We start from the raw sequence: 18297 nt of genomic DNA, 5'->3' as shown, positions 1-18297 counted from the left end.
CTGATTCTTGCGTATCGACCATTCCAGATTTATTACAGCGATGTATGAACCGCAATTGCTTTCACAGCAGCGGGAAACTACAAAGGAGCATTAATTCCTGTTCGAATACCATTCAAGTACCAGCCGGCTGTCTGGCGTGCGTAGGCACTGAATTAGTTATGTTATTATTAGCATTTCCATACATACTAAATTGGTTTTATAATATAAATAAATGTATCAGCTGTCTTCGGGGAATTGTCCAGCACTGAATGTTATACAGGGAGGAGTCTTTTCTAGAGCGCCTTCTGCTCTAAAAAATCTCGAAAATTCATTAAAAACCATACCGTCTTTTGTATGAAGCGAATGTATGCAATACCAAAAGATGACCGTTCTATCACGAGGAAAACCTTCAAGTAATGTCCGGCTTCATGTTCTGGTGGCGAGCAGTACTGGCCTTATATGGGGCTGGATCGGGCGACGTCCCAGTGCAGCAAACTGGTAAGGGCGGCAGACTTTCCAGGTCGATTGTTTGTTGGGAGTAGGAGGACGTTGAGTAAAAATTGCGCCCAAGACGCCATACTTGTTAAGATTTGACTCTGGCGGCCGCTTAGTGTGAGATGCTCCAAAGCACCGATCCGCTAAAAACTCTTGAATGAAAGAACCTTCTGCAACTCTGCGAGTAGGACTGCGAGTGGATACTATCTACTTCACTCGCGTTTTGCTAGTCGATTCCACGTTTCCGTCATCTGTCTTGCTTTGCTTTCTCTCTGGTCCATTTCGGTCACATTGTTCTTCTTTTCGCGCCTCCCAATGCCACTTTTCCTCTTTCCTAACGCTTTAACTATGCCATTGTGGCCTTGTACCGTATTATCAACCAAAAATGATGTATTCATGTGGCAGGAATCTTTGCTCTTGCCTTCGGTAATGTTCCTGCACGTGCACGGTTTCCTCCCCGATAATTTTCTTTGCGTCGATGTGCGTGTATGGCCGTCCTTAGGTGTTTAGACCCCTCGCCATTTCGTACTGATCTTCTATGGCCTTTTCTATCGTATTTGTCTCGAGGGCTGGTTTCCGACGATGCAATGTATCGCTTCTTTTGCCTTCTGCGTCTGCTACCTCCCTCTCCTTCTTCGGAGGAGGACCCATCCAAAGGTCACCAAGTGGAGGTGCGGATAGGTCTGTAACCTCCAACCAAGAGATGACCTGGATGTACCTGATTGTTGAGTTTATCGCCAAAAAGGCTTTTGTCAATTAAACAATTCATGTTTTTGCCGATAAGATGCTATAAAAATAGATATTACTGAACAGCAATAATAATTCTCGATCAATTGCGCAGCAAATATTGCCGTTTCATGATCCGCATTGTGGTCCCTCAAAATGTGCACCGAGCGCATGCAAACTGCCTCATCTGGACCATCGAAAACTGGTATGATAATCGGCTTAATTAGCTCAAGCAGAAACGTTTAAGATATTTTCAAAGCAGCCAAATTATTGATGATAAGGAGGAAGGTTAATAAATGGTTTTAGCAACTTTGGTGTCAACGACCTAAAAAACTTTGTAAACACTGCTTAAACCATCCGCTACTATGGCGTCTATGGTAAATGAGAATGGAAAATTTTCTATATAAAATGTGTATTAGATGAGTGGGTTAAACGAGGCTAAAAATATTAAATTCAGGCGCCAGGCAGGGACGTAATTTGGCAAATTTTCAGAGCTTCGGCAGACAAAGTCCCTAGAGACTACAAAGTGTAATTTGGGCCTTGGCTCAGTGCGAACATAAGCACCAAATTTGGTGCCAAATGTTAAAAATTTCGCGAATTTTAGAAAATTATTAGCTCCACATTGTTATATTCCATTTATTATTAGCTCGTGAAATTTTCAATTCCAGAAACGTAGAAAAAACCCCCTTTTTACATGTAGTCCGAACTAGTGGCTTCTTGCAATAACAATAATGCACGATTAATATACGTAGAAGCATGATAATCACGCAGCTAACACGATGGAAGACAGAAGGACGGCTCAATATTTAATCGTTATCACTCTTTTGCAAGCTTTTGAATTATTTTTAATGCGAAAATGTGACGATACTGTTGAAAATCTATTTGAAAATAATGTCGCGTCAACAGCAACAATGGTGCACGGAATTAAAACAGATTTTCCAGTCTTTCCAACTCCGCCAGGTCGGGCCTCAGCAAGTTTCGCTCCCGGTACCAAATTATAATTTTTGCTTTCGACGAATATCAACAGAGGGAAGGAACCCACTTTTTACCACTCTTCAAGCTTTGAGCGACGACAGGGCCGGCCTTGGCAAGTGTGCCGCCTTGAGCGAAACTTTTAATTGCCGCCCCCTTACCCCCGAGAAAACTCGACGACCAGGAAAATCCCCCTCCCCCCAATGCAGCCGGTGCTGAACTTCGCATTAATAATAATGGTTAATTAAATTGACGTCAGAAAGATGAGCATATCTGCTAATTACTGGCATTTTAACTCTATCAATAATATAAATTAAGCATTTTTTAGGTGATTAAAAGTGCGCTAATTATAAATAGCAAATTTCGCAAAATTCCGTGTTTACGCCCGCGCCAATAAAAATGCATTATCTCGGGAATGGTGAGAAACTAATTAGTGCTTCGATATAATCGAACGAGGTGAAGTGTTGTTTGGGTGTGTGAGTCTGGAAAAATCGATGAAAGAGCCGTCGACCAGCGGCCCTATATCCCACTCAACCTCGTGATGAAATAATTTAAGCACGTCGATTAAATGCTGAAGACCGATAAATGGAGTATCATTGCCTGACGAGAAAAACTCGGTTAAAAATACCCCCGGACACTTCGGGTATCGAAAGAGCAGTACCGGTCAACCCCTCTTACGACATAATCCGCCTTAATACAGAGTCCTGCAACAGTGTGTCTTCCTTAGCTTCTGCACCAATTAAGTTAACATTTATAAAAAAATTTCAAATGATCCCTTTTTGGCTTCCAAATTTTTTGATAATCAAAATGACGACAGTATGCAACATTGGGCCTTAATAAGAACGTATGAAAATATTAATTCTCACACAGAGCATCAAGATCTTCTTTGGGGCATTTCGTTGGAAATAACCAAGCTATTGAGGTTTGAAGTCTTTTAACTTCGGAGGTTCATTTCAATGGTTATGGGAGACTTTTTGAAAATTAAATCACTGCAAAACGTAGCTTTTAGGTCTTCTCCGAGTCCCCGAAAACTGATTCCGAAATTCATAGCGGGTAGTAGGACACCTTACATGAACTGACCTTAAAATTTGACGAGAGTGCCGAAAATAACAAAAAATTGAGAGATTCCGCTTAAAATAACGAAATTGTGTATCGTCATACTTTTTAACTTTACCCTGTACATTAAAAAATAATTTCTGAAAATGCGCTTTTGTGCGCTGAGTAATCCTTCAGAAAAAAAATTTCAATTTTATTGGTAGAAAAGGTGACACACTATTGCAAGGCCCTGTATAATTTATTACATTATACAACTTATTTATGCCAGATCTGTATCGTTCAAACACGACCAGAACGTGTGGCTCGGATGGATATACTCGCGTTGTTTTGTCAACATCCGTTGAAGAAAACATTTTACCCTTTGGCGCTATCAATGCGTGGTCAGTTTTAACTTCAAGTTCTTGACAAAACAATAATATTATTGGTGATAAGAGAAGTTTACAGTCTACGCAGCATGATGCAAAAAAATTGGTAACTTGAGGGTCAGATGCGCTTTCGTGTTCAATGAATCTTCGAAAATAGAAATTAAAGTCTAGAATCTTCACACACCTATGAGTTTACGGGATTTAAAATTTTCCGAGGACCTATTATACCATACAGTGGCGTAGCGCATGTTGCAATAATTCAAAAATTGGAACAAGTTTAAGTTTTCAAGCTTTGCAAATTGCACCTTTTCGTCAGTATCTGTCCATGAAAACCATAAATACTGTCTAAAAAACGTCCATACCCTTCATTGGTTAATAGCTGAAATCTGGGGAAAGCAATGAGCAAATGTACTTAGGAAAATGAAATGAATTGCCTCGGCACAAAACACAAATTTACGAAATCCATTTTATTATTAACAAAAAAAGGTTGACAGAGAGTGAGATAAAAAGCAATAATATCAAGGACGACTTTCTCCAATTACAAACGATCAACACGTATGTAAATATCACAACTACAAACGCGAATAATAATTGCAGAAACTCGCACCGTAAAATTCCCTGAAATGGAAACGTTATAGATAACAAACACCATGAAGAAACGCATCCCTTAGCTACCGAATATTCCACATATACAAAAAACGATCAATACTCTTAATTAAACTTGAACAAAAGTTTCTTCACACCGCTGATATTACCTACAAAGTTTCGCGCAGAGGCCATTTAATTTGACACCTTCTAGCTTAATCCAATTACAAATGTGACACCACAAAATAAATAAGGATAGACTCAGTCGATATACTGCGCCAACCAACGAAAACCTTCACCATAGCCTTGTCTTTTAAGGATGGAACACATGAAGAGCTCTAGAGGACGGCCTGGTAGATCTGTTCGTGGGACCTTGCCCTAAGTGAAACAAGGAAATTAGGGTATAACTTTTTACAACAGAGCAAAACTTGCTTTTCCTGTGGTTTGCCCATATAGTGCTAAGAAATTCCTAAGTTCATCCTCAGAGGCTGCAGATGGCAAGTCAATTTTATTGCCCAGAATTAAGACTGGGCAATTTGCTAAACTTTCATCAGTCAGTAGAGAATCTAACTCTTGTTTGCTCTCCACAAACCTGGAGCGGTCACTCGCATCTACCAAAAACACTATTGCGTCTACGGCTGGAAAATAATCCTTCCACACTCTCCTAGCTAGAAATTTTACTCTATACAAATACATCTCATTAACTACTACTAAATACCTTGTAAATGACCCCCTAAATCAAAAGTTGTGAACCTCATATTGCCAATAGACAGTTCTTCGGATGCTAAAATAAAAAAAAACTCACATTTAACTTTAACTCTCAAGCCCACAAGACACATTAATGAAAACACTGTTAGCCTTGGAAATAGTATTAGTCTTACTAGGATGAAGTGTTGGAAGATGCTGAGCGAGCCGATCGTCCTTGAGCATGTGCAACAGTGTGGTTTTTCCGGCATTATCCAGGCCCAGGAAGAGGAGCTTGCCAGATTTCTTCCACAGACCTACAGACACACATGCACATGTTAGTTTGATCACACTGTCTTACCTGAATTATCCATTAACTCCTGGTCAAATGCATAAGGAATGAACTCAAGTTTATTATCGTCAAGCAGCTGCTCAATTAAGGTGGCCTTGCCCGAACTGGACAAGCCCAGAAATATGTATTTTCGCTTTTGATTCAATAGGCCTAAGTTGGTTTTATGGTTTTAACGAAACTAAGAAGGGAAAATTAAAAACGATATCAAGAAGGATTCTTACCTAAGTATCCCAAAACTCCAGTAAACCAATCCCAGATAAACATTTTGATCTGTAAGAGAAAACGGACAATTTAAATCACTTTATTCAAGTTCAAGTGGATAAATGATAACTTGCAGGTTCACGATGACTAGCTAGATTATAACAACACCAGATCTCAACACTTTTAAAGCAGGATAATTAAATAGGACAAGGATTTTTGTACAGGATGTTTGGAGGGTGACGATCTGAATACGAAGTGACAATGTAGAACGTCAGTGAAACGAGCTCTTTGTATGGAGCTTAATGCTGCCAGGGGTGATATGGGGTATATATGAAGGTTTATATCTGAGGATAATACATTTACGTACCTGATAACGAGTAATTATAAGAAATATTGTTAATTTGACTAAATTATTTAACTAAAATTAGTAAACTAGCCAACAGAGTTGACACAACTGCAGATGATGTCACTGAATTTTTGATGGAGAGCTGTGTCTGTCAGAATTGAATGAGAGCGATAAGAGTACATCGAGTGATTGCAGTATTGTTTTTAATGCAAATTTTACTTTCAATTTATGGGAAATATTGCCAAAACTCAATTCAAATCGAACTATTATCGAGTTTTAGTTATTTTATTGTTTTGAATGTTTAAATTTTATTTTAGTTTATAATTCGTTAGAACCGTTCAGTGTAAGCTTTTATGGCGCCATCTAATATTAAAACTACCAATCATTGTTTCAAGGAAACCTCACATGTTTTGATTAATAACCTGTTTTTTTGACAGCTATAATTAAACATTCATAACATTGACTTTTATGAATTAATTAACTATATCGATGTAATTGAAAAGTTCAAACGTTGGTCGTAATTAAAAAAAAAAATTATAAATTAAAATTTTCATTTGTGACAACTTCATATAGCGCCTTATTAAACACAGCTCCCGCAGGAGCAATGGTCAGAAACAGAAACATTCCCAGTCTTCCCATAAAACACTCTCAAACTTTAAATCAAACGTTCTTGGATAATTATTTAGGTGAAAACGTTAATGATAACGACTCAGGAACACCAAGACACTCGTTTTCCACAGACGTCAGTGATTTAGAAGGTAAGTAGCTTCACTTTCCCTTTTAATGGATAATCCAGTTGATATCTCGTGGAAGATTTTGGGATTCAAGTGACTGAGTTGAGCTCTAGCAGCTCTCTGAGTTGGAGCGAGGAATTCGAGTCGGAAACTAGCAAAAAATTGCAATCTGAACTTGAGAAACTTGATCGTATTGTTCATGGAACAGAGCCCGATTCTTCACCATATGATGTGTCAGAGATTAATGAATGGAAATCTTTTTTTCCGCATCTTTAGTGAGTACTAATCCCACTTAATTGTAATTAACAATAAAAAAAATATTTTTTTAGCATTTTGGGTCATTGCACCCCTGCAAACTCTGACACTAGCTCCAGTGAGGAGCAGAACCCCACAAAAAATATTAACGAAACATCAGCCTTAAAACCCACAAGAAAGTATAACTCACTACCTAGAAAACCTCGAAGCCTAGAAATTGACCATTACCTCAAAATATCCTCAATAAAATGCTCAGATTTGAGGCAGAGAAACCCGCCACAAGCTATATCTAAACAAAAGACTCAGATTTCTTCTGAATACACATCTTTGCCATTCCTACCACAAAAGGTGCAGCATCAAAGGAGATTTGAGAGGAACAAAAAAGCTGTGACTTTACCCCCCATAGAGAATAGTTTTCGGTCAATTTCAGCCACTCCAAGGCAGACTTCCAGTAAAAGCATGTTCATGCCACTGGATTATCGGCAAAATGGTGTGAAAGATGAAGAAGGAGGGACGGATTTAATGATAAGAAAGAGTTTATTGAAGTTGTTTGATCACATTCCTTTAAGTAACAGGTGATATTTAGTGTGTAATTGATTGTGCTGTGTTTATAGAGTATTGAAAAACATGTACAGATATGATAGTTGAGTTAAAAAATATATAATTTGGTATTTTCTGGTGGACGTCTTTTATTGCTATTTTTTAAGTGGTTTGATAAGCCGCAGTATATCATTTTAACTGCTGGCAAGCCATTTGCTATCCCGATCTGCTGACGGCCGATCGCCTCCTATAATTTGGCTCTTGTGCTAATTCCTAATGCCATTCCTAGCGCAAATAAATCGTCAACTATGTTAGAACAATGTGTTGGGAATACTCCTGTTCATAATACAATTATGTGTTCATACAATCATTGCAAGTTTGCTTTTCCGTCAGTCAGTAGACTGACCAAAATCCTTATGCTGCTAGTCGAGACGGCTACGGGTGCCGCCATAGCCTATCGCTTGCCATGGACGGTTATCCAACGATGTAAGACTGACCTCTTACCCTTTTCCCGCGGTCTAGTTCCAAGAGGTGTGAGCGTGGTTCGCTCTCTCACAAGCATCGGGCTTGTGAGAGAATGGCCGAACGTACAAATCCGCAGCAGCTCACCCTGCTTCCAATTCTCATCTTCAAATATTTTTCTTTAGATTAGTGCAGATGCAACTGGTTTTACATGTCACTGTATTTACACACGTTCAACCCATCTGCAACATGTGCATAGCAGCGAGTTGAACGTTCGTCATACACAATGTAATTCAATCTTTGTGAGAGAGATAATGCCTTATCTCTATCATTATACAACAAATTCATCGGCTTTATCGCACAATAAATGTTTTCGGTCATTAGTGTTATTGTTCTTAACGTAGATCATCTCCTTGCTTTTGGGACCTCATCAAGCTGAGTCACCGCCTAAAGTTTCGAAGCGATAAAAATGTATATCTGCAAATGTTATATGGCCTGATAAGATAGGAGTGTTATAATTCATTGAAACATTAATTAGTAAGTGGGTATACCGAAATTAACGCAAAACCATGTGAAACGGAGGAAAGACAAAGTGTTTAGGCACCGCTTAAAGATTTAATTTGTGCGGTTGTGTTGTGTTATGCGATAGTTTTGCATCGACAAATTGATAAACGCGTCCGGTACTAAAGACCAAAAGAGTCTACCGGGGCGCACGTACGTTCGCCAGTAGGGGAAATTTAATATGGAAACGTTTATTAGCTGTTGTTTAGGGCCTCTCGTATTGTTTTTAGTGATTGTTAGTGCGGAAACTTTGTTTGCCAATAAAATCGTCACATATGAGGCCATCGCCGGTAAGCTTATTGGTCTGAGCAGAGTCGACATAAGCAACTCTGGCATCCTGGGTGAAATTTTTAATCACCCCCATATCCCCAAGAAAATTTTTCGGCCAGGAAAGTTCATCCCTCCCACGCAGCCCAACCTCGAGTCCCTCCTCCCTTCCTCCAGTGTCGGCACTGCCTCTGAGCAAAACAATTTTCCAATCAATTCCTACCATTCAAAATTTCAATTCACCATTAAGTCCGAAGGACTCATCATCGACTAATGAAATCGGCCTGATCGATCAGAGTGTTGAATTAGCGCTATCATAATCATAATTATCTGAATTTATTACTGGTATATCGAGATTAGTACCGTTTGCTTGCAGTAGTTGCAGGTGTTGTACTGACGAACTTTCTCAGGTACAAGTGGGATTAATCAAAGTGCCAATCTCGAACCAGGCAGTACTAGCGCGGACGCTCCAACTGAAGCAATTACCTTGGCAACCATCACAAAGCTCGAAATTGCTTCGTTAAATGCAGTTCGGATTGAACGGACTACTAACGCCCCGAAAGTACATGGTGCAACTATCTCGCCCGGTAGCATCGCTAGACTGCTGACTCCGAACACGACTACCACTGAGATTGGTACTACCGTCACAGTTACTTCGACTACCGAAACTCCATGTACTACAAGTAATTACCCCCTAGTTCGTTACTGCAGCATTCCTGCCTCTATTTAAAACTTCCAGATCTAGCAATAAAAAATCTAACAAATATAGAAATAAACCCAACGAGCATCAATTTAACCATTGAGCTGGATAAGGAGGAAGACCTGTGCGACAGTTATACAATTGAAGTAAATTGTATTTCTTCAGACAACTTCCCCTGGGTGATTGATCATGCGAACTACACTTTATTACTACCAGACAAGGAAAATTTGCTCATGGATAAACTGTCTCCATTCACAAATTACTCATGCACTTTCAATCAAGCCGGTAACGAGACGGTTTTGTTGGAGGCGACCTTCAAAACTCTAGAAATTCGTAGGTCCACACTATACTGCGTGACACAGAAACGAGAACACCCCGTGAAAATGGTTTGATTGCTCATGGCAGCAGGTGACTTTCGGTTTTCATCAAAGGCAATACGAAGGTACACCTAAGAAGTCTTGCAGCAGCATTTTTCGTCCAATCGCAGAATCCTCCGCAATTCAGTTTTTTAGCGAAATAATGCACGACCACACGTGGGTCAGGTCACTGTGGGTTTCTTCCAACAAAATGGGATCAGTTTCCACCTTGGCCACCTTGAACGCCAGACCTATCACCAATCGAACGTGTCCGGGTGTTGTGGCGTAGATGTGTTCAAGAGTGCATGAAACAACGCGAAGGGCCGACATTTTATTAAGTTTTTCTCGGGGTTTACCCAACGAATTAATTTTGTTGGTGCGAGAAACGTGCGCACCAAAAATGATTGAAATCAAACCACTTTTACAGGGCGTTCTCTTTTTTATGTCACAGAGTATGTTAGATCATGGAAAAAACGCACTATCAACATGCATAAATTCCAGCTCCAACGGCCCCGCAGAACGTGTCCATTGCTCAAAGTGGTGCAAAGGAGTTCAAATTAACTTGGGAGCTACCCGAGATGTTCCCCACAAAAATTCTGGCGTATAATTTTACCATACGGAGACTCAGTAAGACCAGCGAGAGCCATTTTTTGGGCGAGGGTTGTGAACCTCTGCCTAAGGACGAATGGAAGGGCTTTAGCAACGAAATAGAGCTACTATCGTATAATTTCTCATACGATGAGATTTTGCCAAATTTTAATTATTCCGTGGTGATGAGGGCAAATTCTACTGCGGGGGACGGAGAGGAGTCGGATCCCACGATTTTTTCCACTTGGAGTGCAGGTACGTTTCGTCAAACATCAATGGGAATGCAAAATTATGGGTATATTCGGCAGCGTGGTTTTGGCCAACTACCGCCCAATTGGCATTTTATGTGCTCGAAAATTGGGGACGAATATTTTTGCATTTCGAAAATTTTTGCGTTTTTGCCCGTTTTAAATTAAAAAAAAAAAAAAAAATGTTCCGCCACTGAGCGTATTATGTAAGATGGCGGATTGAACTGTCTGCAAGATACACCGAAAATGTCGATTTTCTTTCGGGAAAGTCAGGCGCGTAAGCCGGACCTGCAACACATTACAGAGACGTTTTTTGGAATTTATTAAGTCAGAGTGTTTTTGAAGGATTTCAGTTTTTTTCTGATATTTTGACACATTTTTAATTTTAGAGTATTTTCTGAACGGGCACAGAAGCGCCCCTTTTTTCATTTGAGTCACCTTTCATCCGTTACCGTTTCAATAATCCCCGCGGAATTCACTTTATTTGGGACACTGTGTATATAGGATTTATTTTTTTTTTAACTCGTCACTTCGAAGATTTCCAGAATTGTAAATAAAAAACAAAGATGCTGGGGCACGTCGACCTTAGAATGGAGAGGAAGGAGGAAGGTGGGAAAAGCTCTCACAGCTCATTGACAATATCTCAGGGGTGGCCCTTCGTTTTTTGGGGGCGCATGAGCCAAGTGATACATCATTTTAAAGGTTAAAAACCGTGGGAAAATTTGAATTTTTTTAAATTAAATTTCTTTCAAAATTCTCAATTTTTCTAGAGATGTTCGAAATGGATTTGCGGAGAAAATAATGACTTTCCATTATTTCCCACGCAGTAATACTTCAATTTATCGTTGCATTTCTTAATGTGACGATAAATTGAACGCGAAATATCGCGATAAGCTTCCACGATTTTGCGACGTAATACCTGAAGATCCTGTACAGAAGTCGAGAGGCGTAAGGTCAGGAGATCTAGCTGGCCACTTGATGGTACCTCTTCTACCGATCCAGCTATCAGGAAAATTGTTCTCAAGAAACTGTCGAGTCGTGGAAATATGTGCGGAAAAGCGCTTTTACGTTGGAAAATGTAGTAAATTCCCATCCAACGTTGGATGCCTATTGTTGTTGGTTCTTCTGATGATGTAACTCTAAGGTCGAGGTGTCTCAACATTTTTAACTTTAGTTTACATTTCTAAAAATCCTGGAGGGGATATTGTGCGTTCCAGATTTCTGAGACAGAATATCTCAGAACGCTCCTCACAACAGAAATAAGACTGAAACTTTTAGCATCTGATTCTCCCAGAAATGTTGCAACAGCCCTTAGTGAGAGAAACGAGACTCGAAACATCCACAGAGACGTCATGATATCTTGGGAAATGCCGTGCAATACAAATGGGCCTGTAACACATTTCGTCGTCGAGCTCAGTGGAACCTACAAAGAAGATCCGGAAACTCAGGAGACTTTCCAGTCCAACGTCTCAGCTGAATCAACTTTAAGTCACACTTTTCCGGACCTCTTATCGGCCTCAAACTATAACGTAACGATTTATGCAATCGATGATTCTGAGGACGCTATTGAGGGCCTTAGGGCTAATGCAGCATTTGAAACTGGGGACAACTGTAAGCGAACCACTTCGTATGTTTTCAAAGACGTTTGAAAGAGCTTTTACAGACCCAAATGCCCCCCAGATAGATGCTTACATGAGGGGCAGTGGAAACGTGACCTGGAAGGCACCAACTAACAATCCTGGAGTTGTCGTGGGTTACGTCGTAAAGTTGACGTACGTGGGGCTCAACCATTGGGATAAAACTGAAAACTGCATGAGCGTTGGTCAGAACTACAGCGACCCTGTGAATGATGAATTATGGTCTTTGCCGAAAACGCTGATTCCGGCAGCTAATTACGACTTTTCGGTTGCTGCAAATACTTCAGCAGGCACTGGAAACTATTCAGTGTTACCCATAACATCCCTCATGTCCGGTGAGAGCACAACAGCGATATTTTCGGCCGTAGATCTTATATACGGGGTGAATCTTAAATGCTAGACAATCCTCATGATTTTTACACGACGATTCTTCACCTCGCTTTAGAAGTACGGGATCTTTGAAATAACTAATTTCCTAGCATAACGGACGAACCGCGATAGATCAATAAGGTGGCTTGCGAGATTACCAGACCTAAACCTATTTAACTTTTGTCAATGGGGTTTTATGAAAAACTACTCAAATTGCCAATTCCGGACGCCTTTTGCGGCCAGTCCTGGAGTGAACAATGAAGCTTTTGCTATTTGTTGTAACTCTCACACGCGCACGTTTCGGTTGTTCATGAGATTTCGAAAAAACAAAAGATTTTGCTTAGCTTTTTGAGGTTCACGTCGTGTTAAAAGGGAAATTCTTACTTAAGGTTAACCCTTCACGTTCCCTCGTTAGCTCCAGAGTTCATAAACGTCTCCTGCATCGTACAAAACAATACAATAACCGAGGAGGAGTACGATGTTACCAGTGAGATAACCCTCCAGCCCGGTTGCTTTAATGGGCAATTCCAAGCTTACTCTTATGTTCTCGAAAGCAGCAGTTCCAAACAGGAAGAAGAGATAGAAGACTACACGAACACAACTTACACCTTCCAGCTTCGACCTGCAACTTCATATGAGTTATCAGTCACCATCAAAAACGCCGAATTCGCCTCCGTCACTAAGACTGTGACTTTCAATTCTTCAGCCGGAGGTGCGGTCATTATCACCATCTTTTAACGCAAATTCATCGCTCTACCTCCACAGTGCCAACATTCGATAGTAGTACTCTATCCTCAATTGAGGTGAACACCACCACAACAGACGCTTCAGTGACTTTGAAAAAGGAGTATTTTCAAAGCGACCTAGGGGACGTTCTCTACATGGCGATCATAATCTCCAGCGAGAACGTCTCTGGAGGATCTTACCAACGCTGGGACAAGTCGCAATGGCCTGCTTTAAACGTTGATGGGGACGTTAGCGTCTATTACCAAGCAACCCCCATGTTCTGGGACCCGTTTGCAGGTAAAATTACCCATTTTTGCATGCAGTTACTTCAATGATAACCTGTTTAAGATTCTAATTCTGCTAATTGGGTGATTGGTAAAAACGAATCCTGCCAAGAAGATGATTTATATTGCAACAGACCTTTGTCCCCTGGAAAAACCTACTTCCTGTTCGTCAGAGTGTTTAATTCCGATTTTTACAGAAATTTAATGCCGGTAAAAATAGTTACCGCTCCCTTGAGCAAGCTGGCCCTTATTGTAGGGCTCACAATCGGAATTTTCTGTCTCATTTCCATCGCATTTTTCGCATTCTTTATGTGGAGAAAAGGGTATTTTAAGTAGGTATTTGAATACTTTTATCTGAACATTTGTATACCGTGTGGCTCTAAATTCTGCTCCTTTCCACTTTTTAACAAATTATATTTTTTTTTTAACTCAAAAGCAACATAAATAGGACAAAAATACTATTTTTTAACGTTTATTTTTCTAGACGTGGCTTACGTCACCGGTAGGGCGAAATTGCCGATTTTTTTTATTATTGAAACAGGGACACGTGACATCGCATATTAAAGGGACTTTAAAACTACATTCAATGGTGTAATACACTTTAAAATCGATCGATTAATGTGCGGAAAAAGAGCTACAAATACGAAAAAATAAATATCACAAAATACTTTATTATTTCTCAACATGGTCTCCTTCGAGACCGACACGCTTTTCCCGGCTGTGTCCTGTGCCCTCTTCGAATGTTTCAAAATGGGCATCGACTTCGCACTCCACCTCTCCATTACTGGAAAATCTCTTTCCACCGAGCCACTTTTTTCAATTTCGGAAATAGAAAATAATCTGAGGGGGCCAAATCTGGCGAACGGGGTGGGCGAGGAAAAAGTTCGAAACTAAGTTGATTGACTTTGGCTATCGCGACAGGGAAACTGTGAACTGGTGCGTTTTCTGGACGAAACGGGGCACCCTTTTTTGCCAAACGCAGTCCCTTTTTCCTAATATCGTCGCTCAAACGTTGCAATAAATTTGCACATCCCCCGATTAGCGTTTCTCATTTAGGGAAATAATTCGTGAAAATCATCCCACGAGAACTCCAAAAAACTGATTCTCCTTACCGCTTCTTTTAAATAAAAAAAAAATCAAAATTAGTTATAAAAGTTGAAGGGAGGGGGGTCACACCTGGTGTAGAGCCGCATGGTATAATGTACCCAATACTTTCCTGATCATCGACCGACGAATAAGCATAATGGGAATGAATTTACTTTATGATGTTTCGCCATTTCGCCTTCGAGGTCCTTGCGTTCGGTGTGGCTCAAAATGGCCTCTGAGTGTTTCCTAAATTTGCGCTCGGGTCAGTTCGATCTCAGCCCCACTTACAAAGCGTTAATTTAGAGAATCTGTACGCAGACATACGAACTTGGCTTAGAGAGTTCCTACGTACCCATACAGTGTCGGGTAGGCCTTCCTCCGGAATTGCCAACCAACTAACCTCTTTCACTTTCTTCACTCAATAATTCCTGCTGGGACCAGGTGAGCACTACTTCGAAGACACCTTTGTGAGTAGACGACGGCCTTTCCTAGTTGGCGCTTTTTCTTGAGGGGGGTCAGCGATTGGAAATTTAGCCCAGAGCTTCTCCTATGGACTTCCCCTTCTTAAAAGCATACTGAGCTTCTGAGATTAGGCTTATTATCTTCTCCAATTCGTCGAGCAGCCCCTCTCCCACTAGAGGTTCAAGCAGCTTCCCTACTGAACTTAAAAGACACATGATTTTTTTTTAACCACAAAGAAAATCTTCTAGAGACGCTCGGCCTGATGTTCCCGCAACCGCGTATTGGAGGATTCATCGAAGGGCCTACTCCTTAAAAAATTTTAAACTCCAAGAACCCCCTTCCGGTTCAGTTTCTCTTAGATAGTGCCATTTTGACCTTTTAATGGTTTTTTCCGACGTGTTTTTTTGCCCGAGGGCCGGTTCTTCTTGTGGTGATGCTGTAGGTCGTCCTTTCCTGCGGTCACTCATTTATTTCCTGACCACTCCCAGTGTCGCTGTACTTCACTAATTGGGCGAACGCCGATGGGTCAAGGTGGTGCGCAGCTAGCTGCGGCATATGGCTTTGTACGTAAACGCTGCACACTAAGTTTTCTTTCGCTTTTCGACTACCCGTCATCTTTTGACCTGTGTTGATTCCTAAGCACACATACGAGGACAAGGTCCTCCTCTGCATTTAATTTAAGGGCGCTTTTTGAGCTGCACTGTATACACCCCATTATGTATCATCATGCTTGAACATTATTCGGTCATTGAAAAGGGAGTTTTAGCATTAATTTACTTTGTATTTTAGCGGTTTCATAAAAGGCCACATTCATAATCAGCATTATCGAGGTGAACACGAAAAACCGAAAGGTGATAGTGACCGCGATCCATTTATGTAAGCTTTTGTCTATTAATTAATCCCGAACTAACATAATTTAAGAATGTCTTTAACACTTTAGTTATTTGGGCATGAGAGCTAGTATAATGCTTCATTGTGGAACTCAGTATTCCCTCGTCAAAACGCATCAAAATGACCCAACGAACTCACCCAACACTCTTAGACGCTCATCAATATCTTGTTCTCAAAAAATCACGTCAAATTCGCTTTTGCTTGCACGTGGCCTTCATTAACATTATTCTCAACCCTCCACTGCAATTTCGTCATCATCAATTTTAGCAAACTGATTAAGCACCGGAACAGTCCACTCAGTCAGAGACCTTTAACGGAAATATCAAAAGATAACTTTGGCGAATACTGCGATTATCTGGAAAAAAACCCGGATTTTCTGGAAAAACAGTGGCAGGAATTGAACGATAAAAGTAAGGAAGTCTACGTAGATCTCGAGAGTAATTATGCAGTTTACCCCGAGAACAAGAGGAAGAACAGATTTACCAACATATTGCCCTGTAAGTCTGCATTGTGGGGATTAAAAAAAAATTACGCTGAACTTTCAGTTGACCATACTAGAGTAAAACTGACCATCGATGAGGACGATGAAAGCGATTCGGACTACATTAACGCATCTTACATCAAGGTGACGGGTAGGTTCGGTCATTTCCTCGCACGTCAACTCAATAATGATCCCTCCAGGGCTTTTCTGGGACCAACGAATACATAGCGACCCAAGGCCCGCTGCCGGACACTGCGCGGGAGTTCTGGAAAATGGTTTTCCAAGAGAACGTTACCATAATCGTAATGGTGGCTCGATTTATCGAAAACAGGAAGGAAAAGTGCTTCAAATACTTTCCAAACAACCACGAATCCATGATATTCGGAGACGACTTGGAAGTTAGATGTACTGTAGAGATTGATTTTGAAATTTACTGTGTACGCACGTTACAAGTGCGGAAGGTAGACGAAAAATCCGTCAAATCTGGAGAAATCGTCAAGGAGAGTTTTTTAGGACTTGAAACAACTTACAGTAACCCATATGCAGTTCCTGGAATGGCCAGATTTCGGGATACCCCAGAATAACGACAGTTTACTGCTGTTTTGCCACAAAATGAGGATGCGATGGTCTCAGGAAGGGGGAATGGCAGTGGTGCACTGCAGTGCTGGAGTCGGCAGAACAGGAACGATAATCGCCCTGGATATTTTAACACAAACCGTGAAGGAGGGAGGGAATATAGATGTGTTTAATACAGTATTAGAGCTGAGGAAGCAGCGCAAAAACATGGTGCAGACTACGGTAAGGCCGAATGATGAAGCGTAAAGCTGTGGCAGGCTCATTGTGCATTTCTTTGCAGAAACAGTATATGTATATTTATCAGCTCTTGAGAAGCATTTTAGAGGATCCTATTAGGGACGGTAGGTTGCCATAGAGCGTAGAACAAATTAGATATACAAGGTGCTTCGTAATAGTATGTCAAAAATTCAGTAGGTGAATCAGTGGACGAATTTAAGGAAAAAAATTCATTCGGTTTGTTCCTAACACGTCCATTCCGGTATTAAACATTTTTATTAAAATTGAGGAGCGTAAAATGGGTGTAGACACATCTTTTAAGGAAAAAATAATGTTTTTAATTGCAGCAGAGGCGTCCCCATTGATGTGATCTTGAACATTTAAACGAAAAAATATGTTACGCTACTGGTTTTTTTTTAAATTAAAGTGATTTCCTAATATTCCATACTCCTGTGAGGAAAGTTTATAGAATATTTTTTATAACATTAACAGTTTTGAGAGAGAAAATAAAACTCGATTATCTCTATATTCCTTAATTTTTTCATCTCCCTTTATTTAAAACGGAAGTGGACACGGACCATGTTCATATAAACTTTTTCTTAAAACCATCCACAGATTTACCCCTTGAATTATTTACATGCTATACTTCAATACCCCTTATATGTATTTATCTATTTGCATTGAATTGTAGATGAAGACTCAGAACATGTATATCAAAACGTGAAACTGCCCATAACACCATTGAGGAATAACACAATAGTTGAGAGCGCTTTATAATACATATTTTTCCAGTCTCCTGCACGAGACATTTGACGAAACTGTTGATATTTTAGAGACAAATTGCCTTAGATTTAATAATTGATATTATGACTGATATTTTTAAAATTACATTATTGAACGTTTTCAGAACCATTAATTTCCCATATACATATGTATAAATACCCACATCTAGGGGCTTTAAAAGATGGAAAGCTCTCAAAACAATCCTTCCTAACCAACCTCCTCATGCTCACTCATTCTAACCTCCTTCTGCAACTCGGAGGAGGCTCTCCTGGATCTGGTTATAGGGATGTCTCTATCGGGAAAGCAGTAGGCTG

The 18297-nt window shown here is 40.3% G+C and overlaps 3 protein-coding genes across 7 annotated transcripts; 2 read left to right on the top strand and 1 right to left on the bottom strand.

Moving 5' to 3' along the window:
- Positions 1 to 4045: 4045 nt before the first annotated feature.
- Positions 4046 to 5912, bottom strand: Sar1 (Secretion-associated Ras-related 1). Of its 4 annotated transcripts, none has more exons than XM_066294511.1 (6): positions 5783 to 5912; positions 5436 to 5484; positions 5224 to 5364; positions 4897 to 4962; positions 4611 to 4846; positions 4046 to 4556 (listed from the first exon to the last, which is right to left on the bottom strand). In XM_066294511.1, exons 2-6 carry the CDS (start codon positions 5476 to 5478, stop codon positions 4440 to 4442), a joined length of 603 nt encoding a protein of 200 aa, XP_066150608.1. In that variant the 5' UTR covers positions 5479 to 5484; positions 5783 to 5912; the 3' UTR covers positions 4046 to 4439. The 4 variants fall into 4 exon arrangements, with proteins under 4 accessions (XP_066150608.1, XP_066150610.1, XP_066150609.1 ...); XM_066294513.1 differs by lacking the exon at positions 5224 to 5364 and adding an exon at positions 5060 to 5179 and having other exon boundaries at positions 5783 to 5911; XM_066294512.1 differs by lacking the exon at positions 5783 to 5912 and adding an exon at positions 5550 to 5712.
- Positions 5913 to 6181: 269 nt separating this feature from the next.
- Positions 6182 to 7428, top strand: LOC136345850 (uncharacterized). Its single transcript, XM_066294502.1, has 3 exons — positions 6182 to 6519; positions 6575 to 6770; positions 6825 to 7428. Exons 1-3 carry the CDS (start codon positions 6366 to 6368, stop codon positions 7327 to 7329), a joined length of 855 nt encoding a protein of 284 aa, XP_066150599.1. The 5' UTR covers positions 6182 to 6365; the 3' UTR covers positions 7330 to 7428.
- Positions 7429 to 8104: 676 nt separating this feature from the next.
- Positions 8105 to 18102, top strand: LOC136345826 (tyrosine-protein phosphatase 10D-like). 2 transcript variants are annotated; one of them, XM_066294444.1, is made up of 16 exons: positions 8105 to 8603; positions 8991 to 9263; positions 9320 to 9613; positions 10138 to 10479; positions 11751 to 12083; positions 12136 to 12444; positions 12894 to 13190; positions 13244 to 13501; positions 13553 to 13820; positions 15826 to 15912; positions 16195 to 16424; positions 16473 to 16552; positions 16609 to 16869; positions 16922 to 17206; positions 17265 to 17325; positions 17892 to 18102. In XM_066294444.1, the coding sequence occupies exons 1-16, from the start codon at positions 8495 to 8497 to the stop codon at positions 17975 to 17977; spliced, it is 3573 nt and encodes a 1190-aa protein (XP_066150541.1). In that variant the 5' UTR covers positions 8105 to 8494; the 3' UTR covers positions 17978 to 18102. The 2 variants fall into 2 exon arrangements, with proteins under 2 accessions (XP_066150541.1, XP_066150542.1); XM_066294445.1 differs by lacking the exon at positions 15826 to 15912.
- The last annotated feature ends 195 nt before the right edge of the window (positions 18103 to 18297 follow it).

Source organism: Euwallacea fornicatus, chromosome 21 (assembly GCF_040115645.1).
Source record: "Euwallacea fornicatus isolate EFF26 chromosome 21, ASM4011564v1, whole genome shotgun sequence".
Classification (NCBI taxonomy): Eukaryota; Metazoa; Arthropoda; class Insecta; order Coleoptera; family Curculionidae; genus Euwallacea; species Euwallacea fornicatus.
This window is presented reverse-complemented; position numbering and strand designations above follow the sequence as displayed.